The sequence below is a fragment of the Pagrus pagrus genome, assembly GCF_965226575.1.
Source record: "Pagrus pagrus genome assembly, chromosome: 7".
In the NCBI taxonomy this organism is placed as follows: Eukaryota; Metazoa; Chordata; class Actinopteri; order Spariformes; family Sparidae; genus Pagrus; species Pagrus pagrus.
In genome coordinates this window covers 34,597,527-34,620,763 of record NC_140191.1, presented here as the reverse complement: position 1 = coordinate 34,620,763, position 23,237 = coordinate 34,597,527, and the positions used below count along the sequence as shown (strand labels likewise).

At 43.9% G+C, this 23,237-nt stretch overlaps 1 protein-coding gene across 3 annotated transcripts in view; it reads left to right on the top strand.

The window, feature by feature from the left end:
• The window catches only part of cnot10 (CCR4-NOT transcription complex, subunit 10), a 28,686-nt gene extending 5,699 nt beyond the window's left edge, over positions 1-22,987 (top strand). The window contains exons 3-19 of one of the 3 annotated variants that reach the window (XM_084358465.1): positions 370-531; positions 619-769; positions 1,602-1,738; positions 1,835-1,918; positions 2,001-2,084; positions 11,650-11,767; positions 11,970-12,119; positions 13,454-13,656; positions 13,779-13,900; positions 14,317-14,496; positions 16,258-16,338; positions 17,586-17,699; positions 17,820-17,950; positions 18,032-18,064; positions 18,253-18,380; positions 21,966-22,041; positions 22,619-22,987. In XM_084358465.1, the coding sequence (XP_084214591.1) occupies positions 370-531; positions 619-769; positions 1,602-1,738; positions 1,835-1,918; positions 2,001-2,084; positions 11,650-11,767; positions 11,970-12,119; positions 13,454-13,656; positions 13,779-13,900; positions 14,317-14,496; positions 16,258-16,338; positions 17,586-17,699; positions 17,820-17,950; positions 18,032-18,064; positions 18,253-18,380; positions 21,966-22,041; positions 22,619-22,779 (2,115 nt within the window). In that variant the 3' untranslated portion in view covers positions 22,780-22,987. Of the gene's footprint in view, positions 1-369; positions 532-618; positions 770-1,598; positions 1,919-2,000; positions 2,085-11,649; positions 11,768-11,969; positions 12,120-13,453; positions 13,657-13,778; positions 13,901-14,316; positions 14,497-16,257; positions 16,339-17,585; positions 17,700-17,819; positions 17,951-18,031; positions 18,065-18,252; positions 18,381-21,965; positions 22,042-22,618 lie in introns of all 3 variants that reach the window. The other 2 variants (XM_084358464.1, XM_084358463.1) reach the window with 2 other exon arrangements.
• Positions 22,988-23,237: the final 250 nt, after the last annotated feature.

Genomic DNA, 23,237 nt, shown 5'->3' with positions numbered 1-23,237 from the left:
TGTTTAAGCACAGGAAGTTTATGAGAATCAAATTAACAACCTACTTCTACTACTGAGATTAAATGGGTGCATTGTTTTATTCCTGTACTTTTGTAAATATATTTATTTTTCAGTTGTAAAAACTAATGAAGTGCATTGGGAATGTAAAATTTCCGTCTCTTGGCACTTCTAAAATAGTCCTGCTGTAAACCATCATTGGGATAATATCTGAATCATCATTATTAAAAGTCAGGAGGATGATCAGTGATAAATCTAAAGAGCTCATGTAAGTATAGACCTTGTTATGGTTAGTTACACATTTTAAGATTAACACAAGAAGAATGACTCTGATTTGTCAAATGTGGTGTAACGAGCGTCTGTGTTCCTCAGGCTGGGAAGTACGATGAGTCTCTCAAACACCTTGAAGCCCTGCAGGAGCTCAACAAAGAGGACTACAAGATCGCCATGAACAAAGCTGTTGTAAAGTTTTACAAAAGCGGTCAGACGACCACGGGGTCTCTGAAGCAGTCTCTCATGGCAATGAAGAACCAGGTAACTGTTGAAACGTGTGTCATGTTATTGTCATGCTTTCAGATTAAAATACAACACGTCATTACACATCCTCTCCTTATTTTTCAGGTTCACACATCAGCAGAGGACGTTGATGGGTTGGACGATGTTGAAAACAGCTTGCTGTACTATAATCAAGCCATCATCCACTATCATATGCGACAGTTCTCTGAAGCCATCTCCATAGGAGAGAGGCTATACCAGTTTCTTGAACCATTTGGTATGTTGGAGTTCTTTACATGGCTCTAGTAAAGTCGAACTTTAATCTAATAATTTAATTAGATTATCAGTCAGTTGATCAACAGATGATTCATCCATTGCAGTTTTGATTGGCATTTTAAATCTTTCATCAAGAACTAAAATACATAATATTTAATGATTGTGTGAGCAGGTGCTCAGATATTTTTTTCATAAAGTGATTCTTCACACTCTCTACACTACTTACCAGTGTGGCGTTTCTTCTTCCAAATAATCCAGCCACGTAACTATCCATCCATCCATTCATGAAATGAAATCACACACTTTAGGATCCTTCTTACCCCGGGAATATGCACGAACATAAATGGTTTGTAAGAGTGGCATTTAACAATGTAACGGGACAGAACAGAAGTAATCCTGGCCAGTTCAGCCACAGAACAGCTCATCGTCATTGTAAATAGAACAGATTACAACGATGTAATCCACTAAATCACACGTTTCAGATCTTGTCTTGATATCAAACAGACAGCTGCTGCTAGCTTTTCAACTCAAATTAAAGATTGTGTCCAACACATCTCTAAAGTTACTCTATTTTACTAACGTTACAAAGCCCCAGTTTGTTTTTGTTTTTTTTAATATTAGCCGATTAATCAGCTATCAGCTTTTTCCTTCTCCCAACTATCGTTATTATAATGGACTTTAAAAATCCACTATCAGTCGACCTTTAGTCTCGACCACAGTCCTATTTCTTAGTATCAGTCCCCAGTTATTGTGACAGTGTTGAATAAGCTTTATAAGATCCATGTATCAACCTTGAGTTTGACATAGACTCATCATGGTGTTTGTCCTAGAAGAGAAGTTTGCTCAGGCCGTGTGCTTCCTGCTGGTGGATCTGTACCTGCTCACCTTCCAACCAGAGAAGGCCCTCCATCTGCTGGCTGTGCTGGACAAACTGTCTGTACAAGGAAGCAACAAGAACGGCAAGGGAGAGGTAGGAGATGTTGTCTATCAAGACAAAAGTGAAATCACTCAGATTAGCATCCATACATGGATCTTACTGGCGTTTGTGTGCTGTGCTGGATTCCAGAACAACAGTTCAAACAAAGATGGAGCGAACCAGAAAGCAGAGTTCACAGCCATGATCGAGGCGGCCAAATCAAAGATGCATCAGGCAAGTTGCTTCTAGATTTTAACATGTACTGTTTGTTTCAGTCTCCACCTTGTTGTCTGTGACTGACTTTTGTCTTTTACAGTACAAAGTGAGAGCCTACATTCAGATGAAATCCTCCAAGGCCTGTAAAAGGGAGATCAAATCCGTGATGAACACAGCGGGGAACGTGAGTCTTAGTCTCTCTTAATGCTATTTCATTATCTTGTTCCAACCAGCATGTGATGTCTCAGTGTTTTTACAATCATCATGGTCCCTCCTCCCCCGAGTGGCAAACATACTACATACAAACTACTAGAATGACACAGAGCCGTGGTGTTATGGACTGCACAGACTGTAGAGGAATCAACTCAAGCTTAGCAAAGTGGAGTTCTACACAGCAAATAGAGAAGCACACCTCATTAGCAGCTTCAGCAGTGCCAGCCTGATCTCCCTCTAAGTTTCAAGATGGATGCTACGTCTCCCAGGCAGGCTCATCCGCGGAACAGGGTGCTGCTGCCAGGTCAGTTTCTAGCGGGTCCAACTCAAGCGCAAACAGTTTATCTGCTAGCTTAGCTGCAGCTAAGGCGCGGGCTAAAGTCTTTGTTCAGAAAGAAAATGAACTGTTAATAGAAAAGGCTAAGATGGAGGCTGCTCTCGCTACATTAGAGCTAGACAACAGGGTTGCAGCTGCAGAAGCAGAAGCAGAAGCCAAGGCTCTAGAGCTTCCAACATCGGGTCCCTTCCTCCTCAATCCCCCCAAGAAAGGACCAGTAAGTATGTTGAGCATCATTTACAGGGAGGCTCTAAGCCTATACTCACTGAACCACCACAGAGTCAGCCACAACGATACAATCCCGCCATCTTGAACAGTGCCACTCCGAACCTCTCTCATGGTTGCGCAGACGCTAGACCACGTATTCCAACCACTCACCTACCGAAGCCAGATCCTGATGCTAACCCTCATAGCTTCTACCCCATGAGGTGACAACAGCCATTCACACCCACTCTCAACAAGCAAGCTCCTCACACTCCCTTTGCGGACCGTACAGGGTTTGGTGATATTGCTAGATTCCTCGTTCGTCAGGAACTGCTCAGCTTCAGTCTCACCAAATTCGACGATCGACCTGAAAGTTATTGGGCATGGAGGTCGAGCTTCCTAAACTCCATTTAAGGAACAGAACTTACCCCAAGTGAAGAGCTCGACCTGTTATCCAAGTGGCTGGGTCCACAGTCTTCGCCACATGTGAAGAGGATTAGAGCTGTACACATCAGCGACCCAGCTCAAGGCCTGAGAATGGTGTGGTCTCCTCTTAATGAGTGTTATGGATCCCCAGAGATGATAGAAAAAGCTCTCTTCGACAGACTGGAGAAATTTTCCAAGGTTACCAATAAAGATCCTCAAAAGCTCCGAGAGCTGGACGACCTGCTGCAAGAGCTAGCATCAGCACAGCGTGAGGGGAATCTACCTGGACTAGCTTGCCTGGATACTGCTAGAGGCCTGATACCCATAGTAGAGAAGTTGCCATTCGATCTCCCAGAAAAATGGATCTCTCATGGTAGTTATTACAAGGCACATTACCAGATACATTTCCCACCATTCGCCTTCTTTGTCGAGTTCGTCTGCAGAGAGGCCTACGTCCGCAATGACCCAAGGTTCTCTGTCCTCTTTAGCAGACACAATAATGAAGCCAAACAATACAGTAAAGAAGACGAGTAGCTCTAGAAGCTTCATCTCCTCACACAAGACAGAGGTCTCTTCTATGCTCCACTCAGACGATACAGGGACCCCTAGTGCTAGGCCAGATGTCAGCAGGCAATGTCCTATTCATAAAAAGCCTCACCCCCTTAAACACTGCAGAGGCTTGAGAAACCAAAACAATCGAAGAACGCAAGGGCGTATCTTAAAGAGGCTGGCATATATGTTTTAGATGTTGTTCTTCAAGCAAACATTATGCCAAAGATTGCAAAATCGCAGTACAGTGCAAAGAGTGCAGCAGCGACAAGCATGTAGTGGCTCTTCATCCTGGACCAGCTCCATGGCTTAGCCAGACCCCTGAATTGGAGAACGGCGGGGAGGAGAAGGGTGATCAATCTCCTACTGTGAACTCAAAGTGTACAGAGGTCTGTGGAGAGGGTAACTCCACAGACCTGCTCAAAAATTTGCCTTATCACAGTTCATCCTAAGGGTCAACCAGACAGGTCAGTGAAACTCTTTACTATTCTTGATGATCAGAACTACAGATCGCTCACTAGATCGGAGTTCTTTGACCTCTTTGGACTGGAGGGCACAAAGTCACTTTACACACATGTGCTGGCCTTACTGGGATGTCTGGGAGGAGAGCCACAAACTTCATTGTAAAAACTTTGGATAGAGTGTAACTACATCCCTGAGGATAGGTTGGAGATACCTACTCCTGAAATAGCCAAGTATCACACTCACCTCAACTGTTGCTAAGCATATTCCTCCATTTGATCCAGAAACTCAGATCCTCCTTCTCCTTGGGCGTGATGTTCTACAGGTCCACAAGGTGATAGAACAGCGCAACGGGCCTAACAGTGAATCATACGCCCAACGCTTGGATCTCGGTTGTGTCATCTTTGGGGAAGCCTGTTTAGGCACGGCTCACAAACCCAAAGAGACAAACGTGTTCCGTACTCAGATTCTTGAGAATGGACGCCATTCTCACTTCATGCCCTGCCCAAACCATATCACTCTGAAGGAGAAGCCCACTGTGAGCAGTCTGAAGTCTCACAGTCCTCATAATCTGCAAGGCTCATCACTTGCTCGTATGCCAGTTCAACGCACTGAAGGTGACTCTTTGGGAAGAAAGGTCTTCCAGCGCACAGAGGATGACAACGAGATTGCCCCCTCTATTGAAGACAAACAGTTCATTGAACTAATGGATAAGGACATGTTCATCGATGAGGGAAACAACTGGGTAGCCCCACCCCCATTCCGCCCTTCAAGATTACGTCTACCTAACAACAGGGAGCGAGCTCTGAGTCGCTTTAAATCTCACTGTCGCACTCTTGATAGAAGGGCAGAGATGAAGCAACACGTCGTCGCCTTCATGCAACAGATCTTCGATCAGCATCATGGGGAGCTGGCTCCACCATTAGCGGAGGGAGAAGAGTGCTGGTACCTCCCTACATTTGGAGTCTACCACCCGCACAAGCCTGGTAACATCAAAGTCGTGTTCGACTCCAGCGCCAGACATCTCGGGGTGTCTCTTAATGATGTGTTGTTGACTGGGCCAGACCTGACCAATAATTTGTTGGGGGTTCTGATGCGTTTTCGACGTGAACAGAGTGCTGTCACCACAGACATCGAACAGATGTTTCATAGTTTTCTCGTGAGGGAAGATCACAGGAACTTTCTTTGATTCAAGTGGTTCAAGAATAATGACCCTACAGATGAGGTTGTCGAGTACCGGATGCAGGTTCACTTATTTGGCAACAGCCCCTCTATGGCGGGGGCAACCTACGGCCTCAGACAAGCTGCACTATACGGATCCAGATAGTGATTCTCTTCCAATGCAGTGCAGTTTAGGACTGAACTGGGACCTGCGCAAAGACACATTCACCTTCCGGGTCTCCAGCACTGAAAGACCTTTCACATGGAGAGGTGTGCTTGCTACGGTGAATAGTTTATTCGATCCGCTCGGCCTAGTAGCACCAATCTCCATTCAAGGAATGTTTCTGCTGAGAGAACTAACCCATGATAGAGTTCTCAACGGGTCGGGTCGGCCCGACAAACCCGACGGGACCCGCGGGTTCGGGCCGGGTTCGGGTCGAAAATATAAGCAGGCCCGTTGAGAACTCTAACCCATGACACCACCGACTGGGATGAGACCCTCCCAGCAGATAAGGAAGGAGAGTGGTTCACTTGGAGAGACTCATTACAAGCTCTCAAACACTTTCAGACTCCTCGTTGTTACACGAGTACATCTATTTCTAACGCCCAGCGTGTAGAGCTGCACATCTTTTTGGATGCTTCTGTGAAAGCCATCGCTGCAGTGGCCTATTTGAAGGTGTTGGACAGCAACGGCATGGACCACATAGGATTTGTCATTGGGAAGGCTAAATTAGCTCTTTTGTCAGTCCATACGGTCCCATGGCTTGAGCTGGGAGCTGCGGTCCTCGCTGTTGAGATTGCAGAGCTGGTGTCAAGAGAATTGGATGTCAAGATTGATGACATGAAGTTTTACACTGACAGCAAAGTCGGGCTGGGTTACATTCACAACGTTACCCGCAGATTTTACATGTATGTCAGTAACAGGATAGAGCGCATCAGGAAGTTCTCGAGCCCCGAACAGTGGCACTACGTACCCACCAGTCAGAATCCTGCAGATGTAGCAACTAGGTCAGTACTTGCGCTGCTTCTGTTAAACACCAGCTGGCTCACCGGGCCCAAGTTGCTGCTGCTACCTAGGGCTGGGCGATATATCGATATAAAAAATATATCGATATATTTTCTAGATAGATATATAGATCTGTGATCCTTGCTCCAGGCAAGCTGCTGACCCGGAGCTCTCTGCACTGCTCCCCCCGCCCCTCCTCTTTCACCACAGAGGGGGGAGGGGCAGGAACACACACTCCGGCACTCTTCAACAAACATGGAGGAAGCAACAACGTCTGCGGAGCACACACATCCCTAAACTCGTGTATGAAAGACACACAAGCTTGTAGTTCATCAGACTTGTTTTTTAAAGACTGGACATTTGACAGGACTATAGACGGTAAGGGGAGACGATTAGCCCGGGTCAACTTCCTTAGCCGCTGTCGAACACCGCCGTTCTTTCCCCTCTTCCTCCTCCTCGCCTCACTCTGAGTGTTTGAAGAGGTGCGCATAAAGTCATTGTTGAAGTTAAAAACATACTCGCCACTGGAAGGGGAAAAGTCCATAAGTAGATCCACTGGGAGACCATGCGATTGAAATCCGAAAAGGATGTCACAACTGTATTGAATCCTACTTGTGTGAGGAGGATTCACAACCAGTCCAAGTGTGAGATTCAGCCTGGCCATCAGGAAAAGTAAAAATACTATCTCCATCTTCGACTCAAGCGCTACAAAACTCTCCGAAAAGTGCGCATAAGAGCATTAAAGACAGGATGCCGCTGGTTTGGAAGTTAGTAAACACTGTTGAGTTAATAAACAACTAAAAACACACACACAACGCACACGCCAACGCCTTCTGCCGGTCGCCACAACAGCAGCGCCCAATATATATAAATGCTGCCCTTACTAGTGTTTGTCATATTTTGTTCTTTTGTGTTCGTTATTTGCATCTGTGGATTTGTTAGAGGAGAAGAAAATCTGTAATTTGATTTTAATAAGCCATTTATAGTTGTCAAACTAAAAAAATGTAGATATTGTACTTTTCTCATATAAATATATTTATTTTAGAAAAAGATTTGCCTATTTTATTTTATAGGCTATTTTTATTTAAGATATTTTTTTATTTAAATGTGCACCTTACGGAGCTTTGATTTCAAAAAAGGTACTCCTGTTGTTATACAGTATGCTTACATTTTATTGTTATTTGAACAGCTGAGCATTTATTCATGAACCAGGTGAAGAAACCTGCTTATTATTTATTCATTTGATTTTGCAACTGTTCACTAAAATAGCGAACAGTTGCAATAACTACTTGTGACATGTCATATTTGGCTTCGACTTTGACTGAACATTTGCTCTCACTTTGCGGAAAAAATATCGGGATATATATCGTATATCGATATTAAGCCTAAATATATCGGGATATGACTTTTGGTCCATATCGCCCAGCCCTACTGCTACCCATGAAGGAAGATGCGCCTGTGGAGACATCTTATGACTTCGTGAACCCAGACTCTGATGCAGAAGTGCGCTCTCACCTTACGGCATGCACTGACACAAATCTGGACTCTCAGCGATTTGAAATGTTCTCAACCTGGCAGTCTCTCATCAGAGCCATAGCCACTCTGATCCACATCACTGAGACCACGAGAGCCAAGAGTACAAAAGGAAAAACAGAATGTAAAGGTTGGCATCAATGTTCAAAGGTCCACACATCTGACAATCTGCTTAAAGCAAGACAGGTCATCATTAGATGTATCCAGAGTGAAGCATATCAGACTGAGATGTCTTGTCTGAAGCAAGGGCTGGACATCCCGAAGAGCAGTCCATTGAGAAAGTTGGATCCTATCCTCGATAGTGATGGACTCTTGAGAACTGGGGCTGACTTCGTCACTCGACTCTCAAGGCAGAAGAAATGCACCCTCTCATTGTCCCTGGTTGCAGCCACATCGGTGGTCTACTCATCAACTACTATCACAAGAGACTTAAGCACCAAGGCCGCATCTTTATGGAGGGAGCGATACATGCTGATGGCATCTGGATGGTTGGCGTTAAGAGATGCATTGCAAGACATTTGTACAAGTGTGTGACATGTAACAAGCTCAGAGGAAGGACAGCCGAGCAAAAGATGGCCGACCTCCCTTCAGATCGTTAAGTAATGAGCCACCATTCACCAACGTAGGCATTGATGTATTTTGGCCTTGGAGTATCTCTACTCGACGCACACGTGGAGGTGCGGCTAACAGCAAGAGGTGGGCAGTGATCTTTACCTGTCTCAGTGTGCGTGCTGTTCATATAGAGCTGATCGAGGCCATGGACACATCGAGCTTCGTAAATGCTCTTTGTCGATTTTTTGCCATCCGGGGTCCCGTGAAGCTGATACGCTCCGATTGTAGCACAAATTTCAAGGGGGCATGCAAGGAGCTGAAAATACTCCTTCAAGATGACAAGGAGCCTAACGTCTTCCGGTTCCTCAGCAAAGAAGGCTGTACATGGATCTTTAATCCGCCCAATTCCTCCCACATGGGTGGCGTGTGGGAGAGGATGATTTGGGTCTCCAGGAGGATTCTTGATTTCATGTTGTCCCAGATTCAGCCATCTCACCCTTCTCACGAGGTTCTGTCTACAGTCATGGCAGAAGTGTCCACCATAATTAATGCCAGACCTCTGACAACCATCTCTACGGATGTGAGTGCTCCATTGCTCCTTACTCCAGCTATGATCCTTACCCAGAAAGTTTGTAGTTCTTCTCCTCCTCCAGGGTGCTTCGTCAATGCAGATCTACACCACCAGCAGTGGAGAAAAGTCCAGCACTTGGCCAACACCTTTTGGGAGAGGTGGAGGCGCAAGTATCTCCCTATACTTCAGAGTTGGTCCAAGTGGCAGAAGAGCCGCCCCAACGTCAAGGAAGGAGACTTAGGCTGCGTTCCAATACTCGCACTTCCCCTCAAAATCAGCCCTAGCCCTTGGTTTTGCACGTTCCCGCGGAGGGGTAGGGTGTCCCAAACTTCAAGATGAGTAAGGGAAGTGCTGTTTAGCCCTTAAAATCCCCACTTAATTTGAAGGGCCGTGCGATGCACACTTCAAATTGAGGGGAAGACTGACAGAACTCATAATCGCAACTCACAACTGTTTCCATCATGTTTTGTTGCATAAACACTGTATATTCATGACATTTAATCAAATTTCACCGTTTCCATAAGGAATTTTAAAATCGATGTCATGATGCGAATAAAAATGTGTGGGTTTTCATCCACACGTTTTATTATTGTTTTGATTCCCAGCTCCCGCGAATCGAACAGGAGAAGAAGGTGGCGAGGGTGTCTCCTGTTTCCCGTGTTTCTTCTCCGTTGATTTGTAAGACGGAGGTAAATGAAAACAGCCAAAGAAATTGGCAACACCACTACTGGAGCCGTCTTTTTCGAATGAGCGCTTGAAGCCTACGTCGACGATACGCGTGACATATTTGAAGACGTCTGTTACGCTAATTTGCATGAAGTGGTGTACCAATTCGAAGGTGACATTCCCTACCCCTCAACACCTGTCCCTTCATCATTGAGGGGAATCTATCTAGCGAGTGCACTTGAAACCAAGGGGTAAGGTTAAGGGAGGAGAATTGGGATTGGGCCTTTGTGCTTCTTCGTAATCCCCAGGTGGAGAGGAACCACTGGCCCATGGCACTGGTCACAAAAACCTTCCCTTCAAGCGACGGTAAGGTCAGGAAAGTGGAGCTCAAGGTTGTCAGAGGAGGGACCTCCAAGACCTTCCTTCGCCCCATCACAGAGGTGGTGGTGCTAATGTCTCCCTAGGGTCACATAGACTTTTGCTTAACTCCCTAGGTGTTGTCTTTCATAGTGGTATTGTGTTCAATACCAGGCGGGGAGTGTGATGTTGCATGTGTTTTGTTCTGTTAAGTGTTATAGCACCCCCCATAGGTCATTAAGAGGAATGCAGCTTTTTCACAGCATTTTAGATGTTCACATTCTTATTGGTTGTTCAGGTCACATGATTTCAGTCACAAGATCAGGTCACATGATTAGTAGTGGAAAAAACTAGAGGACGGCATGGGTTAAGATTTCCTTTTTTTTTATCCGGTTTCATCTGCCTGTGTAGAGCTTGGAGCAGCTTTGTGTATGAGTAGATTAATTAATCTGTGATTATGAAAATTGTTTCTGCTCATATTTCATTGTATTGCATAATATTTATTTACATTATTTCAAAGCTTTTTTGTGTTGGTTTATTTACAGTTTCACATGATTATTAACAGCTTGACATGAAACGCTGTAACTTCAATAAAGGGAGTTCACCTTGACAACTCACGTCCTGCCTACTCATCATTGAAGCTACCTAGCTACTTCAGTCAAGTTAAAGTGTTCAGCTGTCTGGTGATGTGTGCCTCGCTAAGCGCTCAGGTGCCAGAACAGAAGCCATACTTTGTAAAGCTTTCTTTTGCTTGCTGTCTACCAAAGGTGACATCGATGCTCTTAACAAGTTTTTTGTACTGACATTGCATGTGCAACATTGTGGAGTGCAACATTGTTATTTTTAATGGAAACGTCTTATCTTTAGACGTTTTACCTCCTACCTCAGCCAGGCAGGAGGTGGTGAATACTTACTGCACACACCGACGTGAAGTGTCAAATACACAGTTTCTGGCTGGGTGTCCTTATCCACAGGCCAATAGTGTTGTACAGGTTGTACAGGTGTACAGGTGCTTTTTGGTTCCAGTCTTACAGCAGTCACGTGTTGGTTTGTTCATGTTTGTTAGTACAGTGTCTGTTCAGAGCGAGCTGATTGCTTGAGGCTGGTGTTGCTGCTCACTACCCCACACCTGACACTGACTGAAGGGTTATCGAAGTGTTAACACTAAAACTCAAATTAGCCAACGGCTAACCTCCTTAGGTATAACCAGTGCCGTTGAGAGAGGGGGTTAACCTAACCTTGTATTTAATCATTTCCTCGTCACTATCTGATTTCGTTTAGCAACATGTCTGCACTCCTGTTGGCTCATTAAACTGCCTGTTCTTGTCCTGTGTGTGCTCACTGTTTTCTCGCTGAGCGGGATGCAGGCAGTCAGAGCCCTGAAGCCACACCCTGCTGTGATGTGATGATATGTGATGGTGTTTTATTAAGCAGCCCCTGCTGCACTGTGCGCCAAACTGTTCGTTTGTTTATTTGAAGTTCATTAAAGTGTTGTGTCTAAACAACTTGACACTCGACACTGCACTTCCTCTGGTCCTCATCGACACACCTAGTGTGGAGTAGATCTGATTAACGGTTCATGACTTGAGCCAAGAACAGACAGAATCCTGGCTTTATAGTTGGATGTTCAGGTAACCATGTGGATACGTGACAACGGTCCATCTCCTCTCCTGGTTCTCTCTCTGACCTGTGTTTCTTGTCCCATCCATCAGTCTGCACCCTCACTCTTCCTCAAGAGTAACTTTGAGTACCTGAGAGGAAACTACCGGAAAGCAGTGAAGCTGCTGAACAGCTCCAACATTGCAGAGCACCCTGGACCCATCAAGACAGGTGACAACTACTGCACCTCTCAAGACTGATGGCTTCCTCTGATAAGCCTGGTGTCACAAAGCCACACAGCTAGTGTTTTAATTTACCATGGTTTGTACTGTTAATGTAGAACTGGCTAAATGATGCTGTCTTCACTAAAGATGTAACTGTCACATCTGATGCTTTTTGTGCCACTTAATGGATTGTTTCCTGTCTCGTTCAGGTGAATGTGTTCGATGTATGTTCTGGAACAATCTGGGCTGCATTCACTTTGCGATGGGGAAACATAACCTCGGCATTTTCTACTTCAAGAAGGCACTGCAAGAGAACGACCACACATGCGCACAGCTAGGAGACGGAAGCAACGGGCAATGTGGGTCACAGCAAGTACTGTTTTCTGACTGAACCTGATGAGCGATACTAAATGATCTTAGCAAGTACTCAGATCCTGTAGGCTGGAAAAGGTCACCTTTAAAGAAGACGGTACCTCAGTTAATGGTGGATTAACAGAGGTTACACTGGTTTCTAGCTTTACCTAGCTTTGTGTCAAAGCATCTAAAAGAAACATTCATTGTTCGGCATCTCATCACAAAGCCTTTGTGATAAGAACTACTTTGCACAGCAGCATTTAAGAAAATATAAATATATATTTTTGGTGGATAATAATCTCAGAGACGGATATCCACTTACAAATTGAAAACCATCTGTGGGGAGAGATCCCACTAACCAAAAGTCAGAAAATATTATTTTGTCTTTGTGTGAAGTGGCTTTTCAAGTCTATGAGGTCATATTTCAAACCCACAGGAGCAGAATTTGTATCGAGTCCTGCTTTGTAACGAGGAATATGTACATGTCCCCTGTTGGGTGATTTTTGTTTAAGTGTTATAAGATGATCATATAAGATGATGATGATACTAATAAGTATTGATAATGTAGAATAAAGGGCCATCCATACAATCATTCTAATAGTGACTACATAACAGTTATAACAGTAACTTCAGTCCACACCACAACAATAACGACAGTGGTGAACGATATCGTTGGATCACTTTCAGAGTGATTAGATGAATGACAGAAACACAGCCAGCCAGTGAGAATCCATCTGAGTTAACAGGCCATTGTATGATTTCAATGATAATGTTAAATAATGTTGCAGGAGTGATTGTAATACTGGTGTCTGAGTCTGTGGCGGACCTCTTATGTGAGATTATTGATGGCATTTAGGAAACACTTTTTAGATGGTCTACTATAGTAACCCCGTCTTGGTTATTTATACAAGTTATGAAATGCTCAAATGATCTGACCAAACGGTCACTGGTGCTGATGGGGTCACATAAGTATTTTGTATAACGATCCTAAGGATAACTGCCATGACTCGGCCAAAAGTATGAAAAGAATTTGCCTTTAAAAGATAACAACTCTTCATCTGTGAAGAATTTCATAAAACCATATCCTTCTGGGTGTTTTCTCTGTTTGTTTCTCTGTGCAGCACACATCAGTAACAGGTCATCAGTATCCATGTTTCCCAGCTTCCACAGCTGGAGTGGGCAGTGCGTGCTCATTGTGCAGCGTGGACGCTCACATAGCTCTCTTTGTAGTTATAAGTGAACACACTCGCTGTTTCATTGTGTAAAGTGTTGTTGATTGCTAACGTGTGTTCTGGAGAGTAACAAGTCCCTCTCGTCTGTTGTTACTTTTAATATCCAGCTAAGACGTTCACTGGTATCCCCATGTGTGCTCTACTAGCCAACAAGCGCTATGAGCTGCTGTATAACTGTGGTATTCAGCTGCTGCACATTGGCAGGCCTCTGGCAGCGTTTGAGTGCCTGATGGAGGCTGTGCAGGTTTACCATTCCAACCCTCGACTGTGGCTGCGGCTCGCAGAGTGCTGCATCTCTGCAAACAAAGGGGTATGACTTCACTGATGTAGATCCTTATCTGAGTTTAACATTATACTGTGTTGGATTTTTCTTTTAGCTTATTTAAAGATGATTTTTTTTTTATTTCGTGTTCTCTGTTTTTATGTTTTCAGGGGTCGGAGCAAGAGAGCAAAGGTTTACCTTGTAAGAAAGGTATAGTTCAGTCTATTGTCGGGCAGGGCTACCATCGCAAGATCGTCCTGGCATCCCAATCTACCCAGAATACTATCTACAGGTCAGTAGTAGTCAAAATACACCTACTGTACTGTCACTTCACTGATTATAACTGTCATTTTACTGGACTTTACTCTCTGTAACTATATGATTTTCACTTTGATGACACAACTTGAGCAAATTTCCAGAGTCTGCTAATTGAGTTTCATGTAATTGTAAACCTATGGACGTGTGTAAAGGGCTGGTAACATACTGTACATCCAAAGATCTCAAACTGCATAGAGGCTTTGAGTTTTTATATAATGTCTGCAACATTTTATTGACTGAAATATTTGACATGCGTTGTGCATCATTCCTTACATTTATATATATCTATCTATAGTAACACTGATTAACTGTGTCTAATCAGTAAATCATCCTGCTGATGCTCCTCTTGCCCAGAATCATCCCAAGCCGTGTGTTTTTGTGTTTGGACAGTGAGGGCCAGTCGGCAGCAATCCCTGTTGCCAGTATGGAGTTTGCAGCCATCTGCCTGAGGAACGCTTTGCTGCTGCTGCCTGAACATCAGCAGCAGGACACCAAGACAGAAACAGGCTCCAAGACCTCCAGTCAGTCAGGAAGCATGGAGAGTGGCAGCGAGAACAGTGATGCCTGCAGGTCTCTTTCTCACTCACTCACTCACTCACTCACTCACTCACACACACACACCAAATACATGTTTCCAGTGCCAAAGAGAACCAACAGTGACTGTTGTATCAGGCCCAGTAGACGACGTGTCAATAAAGTAGAACTAATAAAAAAATAAAGTAATGCCTCATAATATCATATCATGTATTTATTCATATTCTCTGAATAGAAAGCTTGAAATGTGAGCATTTACTGAGCTAACAGAGGAGAGAATAACATCAGAAACTCCAGTGTGTGGATGATTTGGCAAAGAGACAGTAAAATATGACTGATAGCATATTGAAGTGCTATTGAAGTGAACAAACTTCTGAGATTACTAGGTGACGTGATTGATTTGTAAGAACTGGAACATTGTTTCTGTTCCACGTGTCAGTTTCACAAAGGGAGGTTTGGAGGGTTCGATCGAATCACTGTGACATCGTGCTGACAGCAGTTGTCACTTCCAGGTAGACATTGCGAGGATATCTGAAATCACCAAACTTGTTTATGTCTGTTGTCATTTTCAAGCTGTGACTGAAACATTCAAATAGTTAAACATTGAGGTCCAGCCTGTCTGGTGTTTCTGCCCTGCTTCTTTTATATATGGTGCTGTTTCTCTAGTGTCATTGATAAACCTAATCTACCTGACATCGTCATCTCACCGAAGGTTCGACTAACTGTAGGTTTGGGTAAACTCAAGCTGTCATTTTCTTAAATTCTCATATTTTCTTAAAGGTGGATTAAGTCTCAAAGCTAACATGAGTGAAAGGCTTGTTGTTATATGAAAGCACATGAATGAGATGTAAACGCGCTGAAGTAACATGATGAAAAAACACCATTAAATAGTATGTAAGCTCAGTGACGCAGGGTTTTCTACCTGGAAGTTCTACCTCTTACCTTGTTAGTTACACATGACGGCCCAATGGTGCTTCAAATCCAACAAGACTCAGTGATCTTGATGAACTGACACAGTTAAAGATGCAGTGGGACATTACAGTGCACAGTGATCAGCCACAACATTAAAACCACTCACAGACAAACTACGCAACGTTTGATCATCTCGTTACAATGTATCGCTCTGTTGGGAAACCTCGGGTGCTGGCTTCATGTAGATGCCACTTGGTCCACAATGGTGTTTGGATGGGTGGTGTGTGTCAAGTTCACCCCCTCATGGCAGCGGCACTCCCCGATGGCAGTGGCCCCCCCAGCAGAACAATGAGCCCTGACACACCACAGAACCTGCTCAGGAACAAAACAAAGAGCCCACGGTGTTGATCGAGCCTCCAAACTCCCCAGATCCCAGTCTGATGGAGCATCTGTGGGATGTGCTGGAACAAGTGTGATCCATGGAGGCCCCACCCCCCAACATACAGCACCCAAAGGATCCACTACACACGTCCCGGTGCCAGACACCACAGGACACCCTCAGAGGTCTTATGACCATGTGTTGACAGGCACAAGGGGAACCTGCACTGTATTAAGTAGGTGGTTTTAATGTTGTGGCTGATGGGTGTATAATTCATTAATGAACCAGTGTGCAGTACATGTTGAAATATGTATGTTTCTACTGTATACAGATGTTCAACTGTAAATACAAAAGCTGAGTGGGTCTCCAAAGACTTGAATACATTACACAACTTAGAATAGCTCAGCTTGTCCATCATGTAACCAATCATAACGACCACAGAGGAGTCTGTCCTGCATATAGCTGCTGTGTTGATGAATGAGTGTTTGGCTTTGTGTGTTTTGCAGTGGGAAGGGGCAGGAGGCTGATAAGTTCTTATCTGCAGCTCCATCGTCTCCTCTCAGAAAACAGGAGGTAGAAAACCTCAGGTAATGACACTGCTCATCTCTACTGACACCAGTCATTATTCAGGAACATTAAACGACCTGTAAAACCCAGAGGGCTGTACAGTCAGGATTCATGGCCAGGTCTTTTTTTCCACCACGTAAGCTTGTGACCATGTCGGTGTGTGCCTGATTAGACCGTGTCGAGGGCTGTATCACTGCTACTACTGCTAATGTGCATTGATATAATGTGCTGCAGCGTCACACTGGTGACACTTGAGTTGACTTTTATTTTGTTGTAGTCACAGGAAATTCAATGTGTTTGTCGGTGAGTTTAGTAATCTCTGCTTTTGTTTATTAAAGATGTGCCTATAGAGGAAGCAGTGGTCATTTCCAGCTTTAGGAGGGTGGTCCACTTTAACAGATAGGTTTGACTTGTGACATGACAGCTACAGCCGAGACACACTGTACAAGAAGTTAAAGCTTTTCTGCTCCACATTTTTAGAACATGTTTGATGTTTCCCATCTTATTTCCATTTTCAGTGTCATGGTCACCGTTTATGCTGTCAGTTTGAGCATGTCCATTTAAAGGTGCAATATATAAGAAATGTCCACCTATTGAACACACTCCAAACAAATACAGGCAGCATATCACCACAGTAGCTAACTGCTGCTAACGGTGTTCTTCTTATGACTGTAGTTACTGTTAGCTTGTTAGCTCAGTTATTCTTGCAGCTAGCCAGAGTTGGTGTTTATACCTCTGGCACAGGACCAACTGACCACTGGGAGAAAGAGGTTCTCAGGCCTGGGGCTAGCCAGTTTGCATGCTAACTTCAGTAGATATCTCTGCCACACAATACAAAGACATCTTAAGTTAATTCCTCACCTTCTGTTTATAATTGTACTTAAATCTAAAATGTTTTAAACTAGAATTCTTACATATTGCACCTTTTAAGCTTTTGTATTTTAAATGTCACTTCTTTCATTGATTCACTGTACATTTTATTATTTCCCTTTTCTCTGTTGTTAAATTACAATCTTACTGTCGCTCTTAGTGAAATAACATCATAACCTTTTAATTGTATCTCCTTTAATTTTCATTTCTACATGGACTTTTAATTTTAATTATGACCCAATATATCTTCCTTACAGAGGATGCTGTGCACATTTCTGACTGAATTTATGAACGCACCATATTTAAAGTTAAACCCTGTGCACTGTGTAACAACAGTAACACAGGCTACCATGGCAAGCCAACTGTACAGTCTTCTTGTCAACTGTCTGATCTGTAGGTGCTCCATCCTGGCCTGTAGCGCCTATGTGGCATTAGCACTGGGGGACAACCTGATGGCTCTAAACCACGCTGAGAAACTACTCCATCAAACTAAGGTGTCTGGTTCCCTCAAGTAAGTGTTGAGTTTGTTTCTCAAACTGTTGTTGGTCTTGTCCAAAGTCCAAAGAGCTGAGTGCACTGACCATCCTCTACCCATCTGCTTTGTCCTTCTCCTCCTCTGCTTTGATTTCAGGTTCCTGGGTCACCTGTACGCTGCTGAAGCCCTCATCTCATTGGACAGAATCTCAGACGCTATTGCTCACCTTAACCCAGAGAATGTCAGTGACGTTTCAATGGGAGTGCTGACCAGTGAGCAAGACCAAGGTCTGTGAGTTTAACACATCACTCTACAAAACAAGGGATTTCATCTTGAGTCCTAAATGCTCGGTTTGTTTCCCTTAACAGGGTCTGAAAAAGGAGACGAGCCTGTCGAGTCTCGTAAGTCGACCTTGTTCTAACATTAAAGCCTGATTTTTACTTCCAAAATCCAAAATCTCACCATTAGTGTCTGTGTGCGTGCATGTGTGTGTGTCTGTGTCTGTGTGTCTGTGTCTCTGTCTGTCTGTGTGTGTCTGTCTGTGTGTGTGTGTGTGTGTGTGTGTGTGTGTGTGTGTGTGTGTTTGCAGCAGGGAAGCAGACTCCCATGTGTTACCCCAGCAGTGTGACATCAGCTCGGGCCATGATGCTCTTCAACCTGGGGAGCGCCTACTGCTTGAGGAGCGAGTATGAGAAGGCCCGCAAGTGCCTGCATCAGGTAACCATGACAACAGCTCCATGAGCTCAGCAGGTCCTGAAAGTGTCACACTGAATGCTGATGTTATTAGCAGCCAACCAGTTTGCCTTTATGTTTTTGAGTCTGAGTGCCTCACATCATTATCATGAATGTGGCAGATACACAGGGAACAATAGAAAGCAGCAGATCAGACCGTACACCTCATCAGACTACATCCAGAAGATGTTAAAATGGACGTTTTAATAAATAACAGTCTGAATTGGACACAGCAGTTTTTCTGGAACTGATAACAGAAGCTGCTAAGGAGTGAGACATTTGCTGCTTTTCTGATCTCTGTTGAGAGTTGCACATGCAGGGCTTGAAGACCTCTGGCACGGTGCCGGAAATCCGGCGTAGGAATATTTTGGTTAACTTTTTTTTTGTTTTTGTTTTTTTAAATCATGTTGCCACAGCAGCATGACAAAAAAAACAAACTGTAACCAGTCGTTTAAAGTGATAGTTCCAACTACCAATGGTAGTTTTCAGGCACCTCGGACAACGTTAGCGAGCGGTGAGGAGCTGGTTTACTGTATACTGCTAGCATGGATGCCAGGTATATCAAACCAGGCAACCAGGGGGGGTCGTCCGGCCGAGTCTTACCTCACCGGAGTGACTGCGTTTGATGTTGTTCAGGCTGGAATAAACCTAAACCTAAAACCTAAATCTTGATTTCAGCTCTGACGACTTCATTATATTACCGAGGACTATTCGCCCCGCCATAGTCTCATAACGAACCGAAAATATTTTTATGATGCTCACAATAACATAACGTTGTGTTCAGCAAAGTATCTCTGGGGTCCGTTTCACAAAGCAGGTTCAACAAACTCTGAGTCTAACCTTGAACTCTGAGTTGATCTACTCTGAGATAGGAAACTCTGAGTTTTCGGTTCCAGAACAGCTGATTTGAGTAAGTTTGATCAACTCGGAGTAGTTTCACCTGGAGTTAAGCGCGTGCGCCACAAGTATAAAAAGACAACATCAATGGAGCCTCGATTCGACGAGTCACCATGGCAACGGGGAAGAGGAGGGCTACGTTTTTCACCCCACTGGGCGTTTCAGGGCGAGGCACACTTTTCTGACCGCTCTGCATACAGTTGCCTTGCTCAAGTGCTCTGCATCTCCGACGTTGTATAAAAAAACTCCCTATTCAAAAAAAAAAAAAAAAACGCAGCGCAACACACAATATCTGCTGGGATGTGAGAGCATGACTTCGGTTGGTAATGTTGGAAATGTAAGGACGGATTAGGTTGTGTATGTAAAAGATGGACTGTGACGTGAAACGGTACGGCTCAAAAAGATATTTGTCTGGAAATGCAAGAACATCTTTGCACGGTCTGATAATCATCTCCCGACGAATATTTAATTCTCTGCGCAGTATACTGCACCTTCATCCACGGGATCATTATCAAAAGGACATGCCATGGTAGTGAAAATAGTTGCCACCTAATATAACTTCTCATGTAGGCCTACTGACTGATTTTTGCAATGATTTTCTCAAAAAACAGACAGCAGAACTATATTACGCCGAAACTCGCCTGCTGACTGAATGAATGAGGAAATCAAATACCGTGTGTGGCTGAAGGAGGGCGGAGACAGAGAGAAACTCGAGGTTTGTTGAGAAAAACCTGGTCCCGACCAGGTTAGGTTCATAGAGTATGTTACCATGGTAACTGACCGAGAGCTTAAGTTACCTCTCTCTGTGAAACAGGCTAGAGTTACCCCTCTTTCTCTGGTTTGAGTAACCTCCCTTTGTGAAACGGAAAACTCAGAGTTTCCCTCATTTCAGGGTTAACAGACTCAGAGTTTTCACTAAACCTGCTTTGTGAAACGGACCCCTGGTCAGCCGGTACTGTAACGTTTCTGGTGCAGGCGTGATGCTGCGGATGTGTTGATGAGAGAATTGATTCAGGTGTGTTTTCACTCCGCTGTCAACACCGGAGCCGCTGCAGCTGCATGCCCGTTAAATACGGTTAGCGTTAGCTTAGCTTTAGCTACTAGCCGGTAACGTTACTCCCTATAGGCATCCACGTTAACCGGAGCTGGGACTTGTCATATTTCACCGATAAGGAGAGAAATCACTGAAAGATAGAGCAACAAGTCCTGAGTGCTGCTGTATTTCATTCAATCTGTGGAAAACTACAACACCGTTCAATATTGTCTGTTTCCAAGCATCGGTTTGCAACACAGGACAACAGCAGGACTTTAAAAATTAAAGTCTTAATGTCTGAGAGCAAAACCAGTGGAAACAAACGACTAATTTCTGTCCTTTTTTAAATCTTAGCTCAGCTGATATCTCTGAGCACAGTGGCACAAAACATTAAACCTGATGTGAAACAAGTAGTAAACACAACACAATGTCAGAAAATAGTTATAATAGTTGGTTATAATTTTTTAGAGCACATGGTGATGTCTTCAAATGTCATATTTTGTCTGATCAGCCGTCCAAAATCCAAATATATTCAGTTTACTATCACGTATGACACAAAGAAGCTTAAAATAAGGCTTTCCTTATTTGGTTATCAAAATAGTTGCTGATTGATTTTCTCTCAGTTGACTAATCGATTAATCATTTCAGCTCATCCTGAATTTCAGCAGAAGTAAGTAGTGAACACAAAACAATGTCAGAAAATAGTTGTTTACAAGAGGAAAACGTTATTCATAGAGCTAGCCTCTTAATTTTGCTCTCAAAGTGCACCAGATTGATGCAATTAACTTTAAAATATAGAAACATTTTATTCTGGGGGAGCATGCACCCGGACCCCCCTAGAGGGTCCGAGGTCCCAACATAGTCTCACAAAATCCTGTGGGAAACACTGTGATGTTATGCAAGTAATTTAATAATAATAATATTACTAAACAAAAATAAAAAAATTAAAAGATATAAGAAAGAAAGTGAGGTCTTCTTATTCTCTCAAAGCCGTCTTTTTTTATAAGATATTTGCTCTCTCTTTAACTGGGAATCTGGGATATGTCTGGGATTGTAATTGGGATGGATGGATATACTATGTGCCTAGCAAGAGCCATGTATCTACTTGCACACAGAATTTCTAGTGTCAAAACGCTCCAAAAAGCGCAATTTGCATATTAAAATCACTAAAACTTTCTCCCGGGTGGGGGGTGCCCCTGGATCCCCCCACCTTGGTTTGGTTACGGACCTTCTCACCCTTTCACCCTCAGGAAAGGTCTACTAGGTCTGCACCTAGTAGACTGCTTCCCCATCAGTCAAGATTTGACCAGATGAAGACTTAGTGTTGAAAATGGACCTACTGGCCTGTTTACCCCACAGCTGCTTAGCCAACAGTTTGCCTGGCTTGTCAGTCATTTCCTCCGTCGGTTTCATGAGTCTCCTCACGCTGCCAGGATTGTTGATGACTTTTCAGACCCTGTGATTTGGTCTTCATATTTGTTTTTGCTAAATGTTGAAGCGTCTGATGTGTTCACCATGTTGCATTCAGATTCATGAAAAACAAAGTTTCACTAAAGTGTGAATGTTCCACTAACCAATCATTTTACAGTGCAGTAATAATTTATGACTCACCCAGTTGATGTTTGTGTCGTCTTCATCAGGCTGCGTCGATGGTGAACACCAAGGAGATTCCACCGGAGGCCATCCTGCTGGGAGTCTACTTAGAGCTACAGAACGGTCAGACCTCCACCACACACTAACACACTCCACATAGACACTTTGAGACAATATCAAGTTGTTGAGCATCTTCTCATGTCGGTTCCCCTCGTGGTGTGTGGGTAAAAAAAACACCTTTTTACACAATAACCATCAGATGGCAGTCTTAATGCTCTTTAATACACAAGTTCAAATGTTCCAACGGAAACAGTGCTGTGAAGCTGGACCATCGATGTTCTGACTTCCTGCCGTCAGTAACAGAACGTTGTTCATTAAATTGCATCTTTTGATTGAAAGCCTTGTTTTGTTAATTTGATACAGATTTTTCCTTCTGACAAATGTCTTCATGAGGCATTTGTGTAAAGTGGACACTGAAGACTTGGTTTGGTTTAATGTGCAGATCAGCAAAGTGGAGTATAATTTGGATCAGTACCAAGGCTGGTATCAGGATTCAAACTGCTCGGGGGTTATTGGCTCTCTGAATACTAAAGCAGTCATCATCTTGGTCTGGTCTGAATGACGTGACCTGATGTTGTTCTGTCAGTGAGCGAGGGGTTAAGGTCCGGTGATAAACCTGTTTTGTGTCGTGTGTCCTCAGGAAACACTCAGCTGGCCCTGCAGATCATCAAACGGAACCAGCTGCTGCCCTCTGCGGTCCAGAGGGTCTCCCCAGACTCCCGCAAGAAACCCATCCAGCCCTACCAGTCAGTCCAGCCCATCCAGCTGCCTTCATCTTTTACACAAGTTCAACGCAAATGAGTCTCCACAGCCCCCTGTGTACCCCCCCCCCCCCCACTCACAGCACACAGTCCTGAGGAGCCTTGATATTTATAAAGCTGCTTCCCCTCAGCGTCAGGAGCCGAAGAAATGCAGGCGTGGCTGCTGACTGATGAGTGACTTTTTATTTCCATTTGACTGAGGAATCTGTGTGTTGTCTCAACAATGAAAATAAATTTTATTTACTGTATGACACGTGTGCCTCGTTAATACCCACAGTATTATTTTGTGAAAGCACTCGGAACATTTGGCAATAATCAACAGAAAAATCACACTTTCAATCGAAATGATATGAATGGACCTGAACTTTCATTCATATATTTCAGGTCTACAGACACTAAGCACCTACACTTAATGTACAAGCAGGAAGTGATGAGCCTCTATAATAATCACTTCTAAAGCACCTTCCAAGATAAAGTGACTTAAAAGAGCTTTACAGA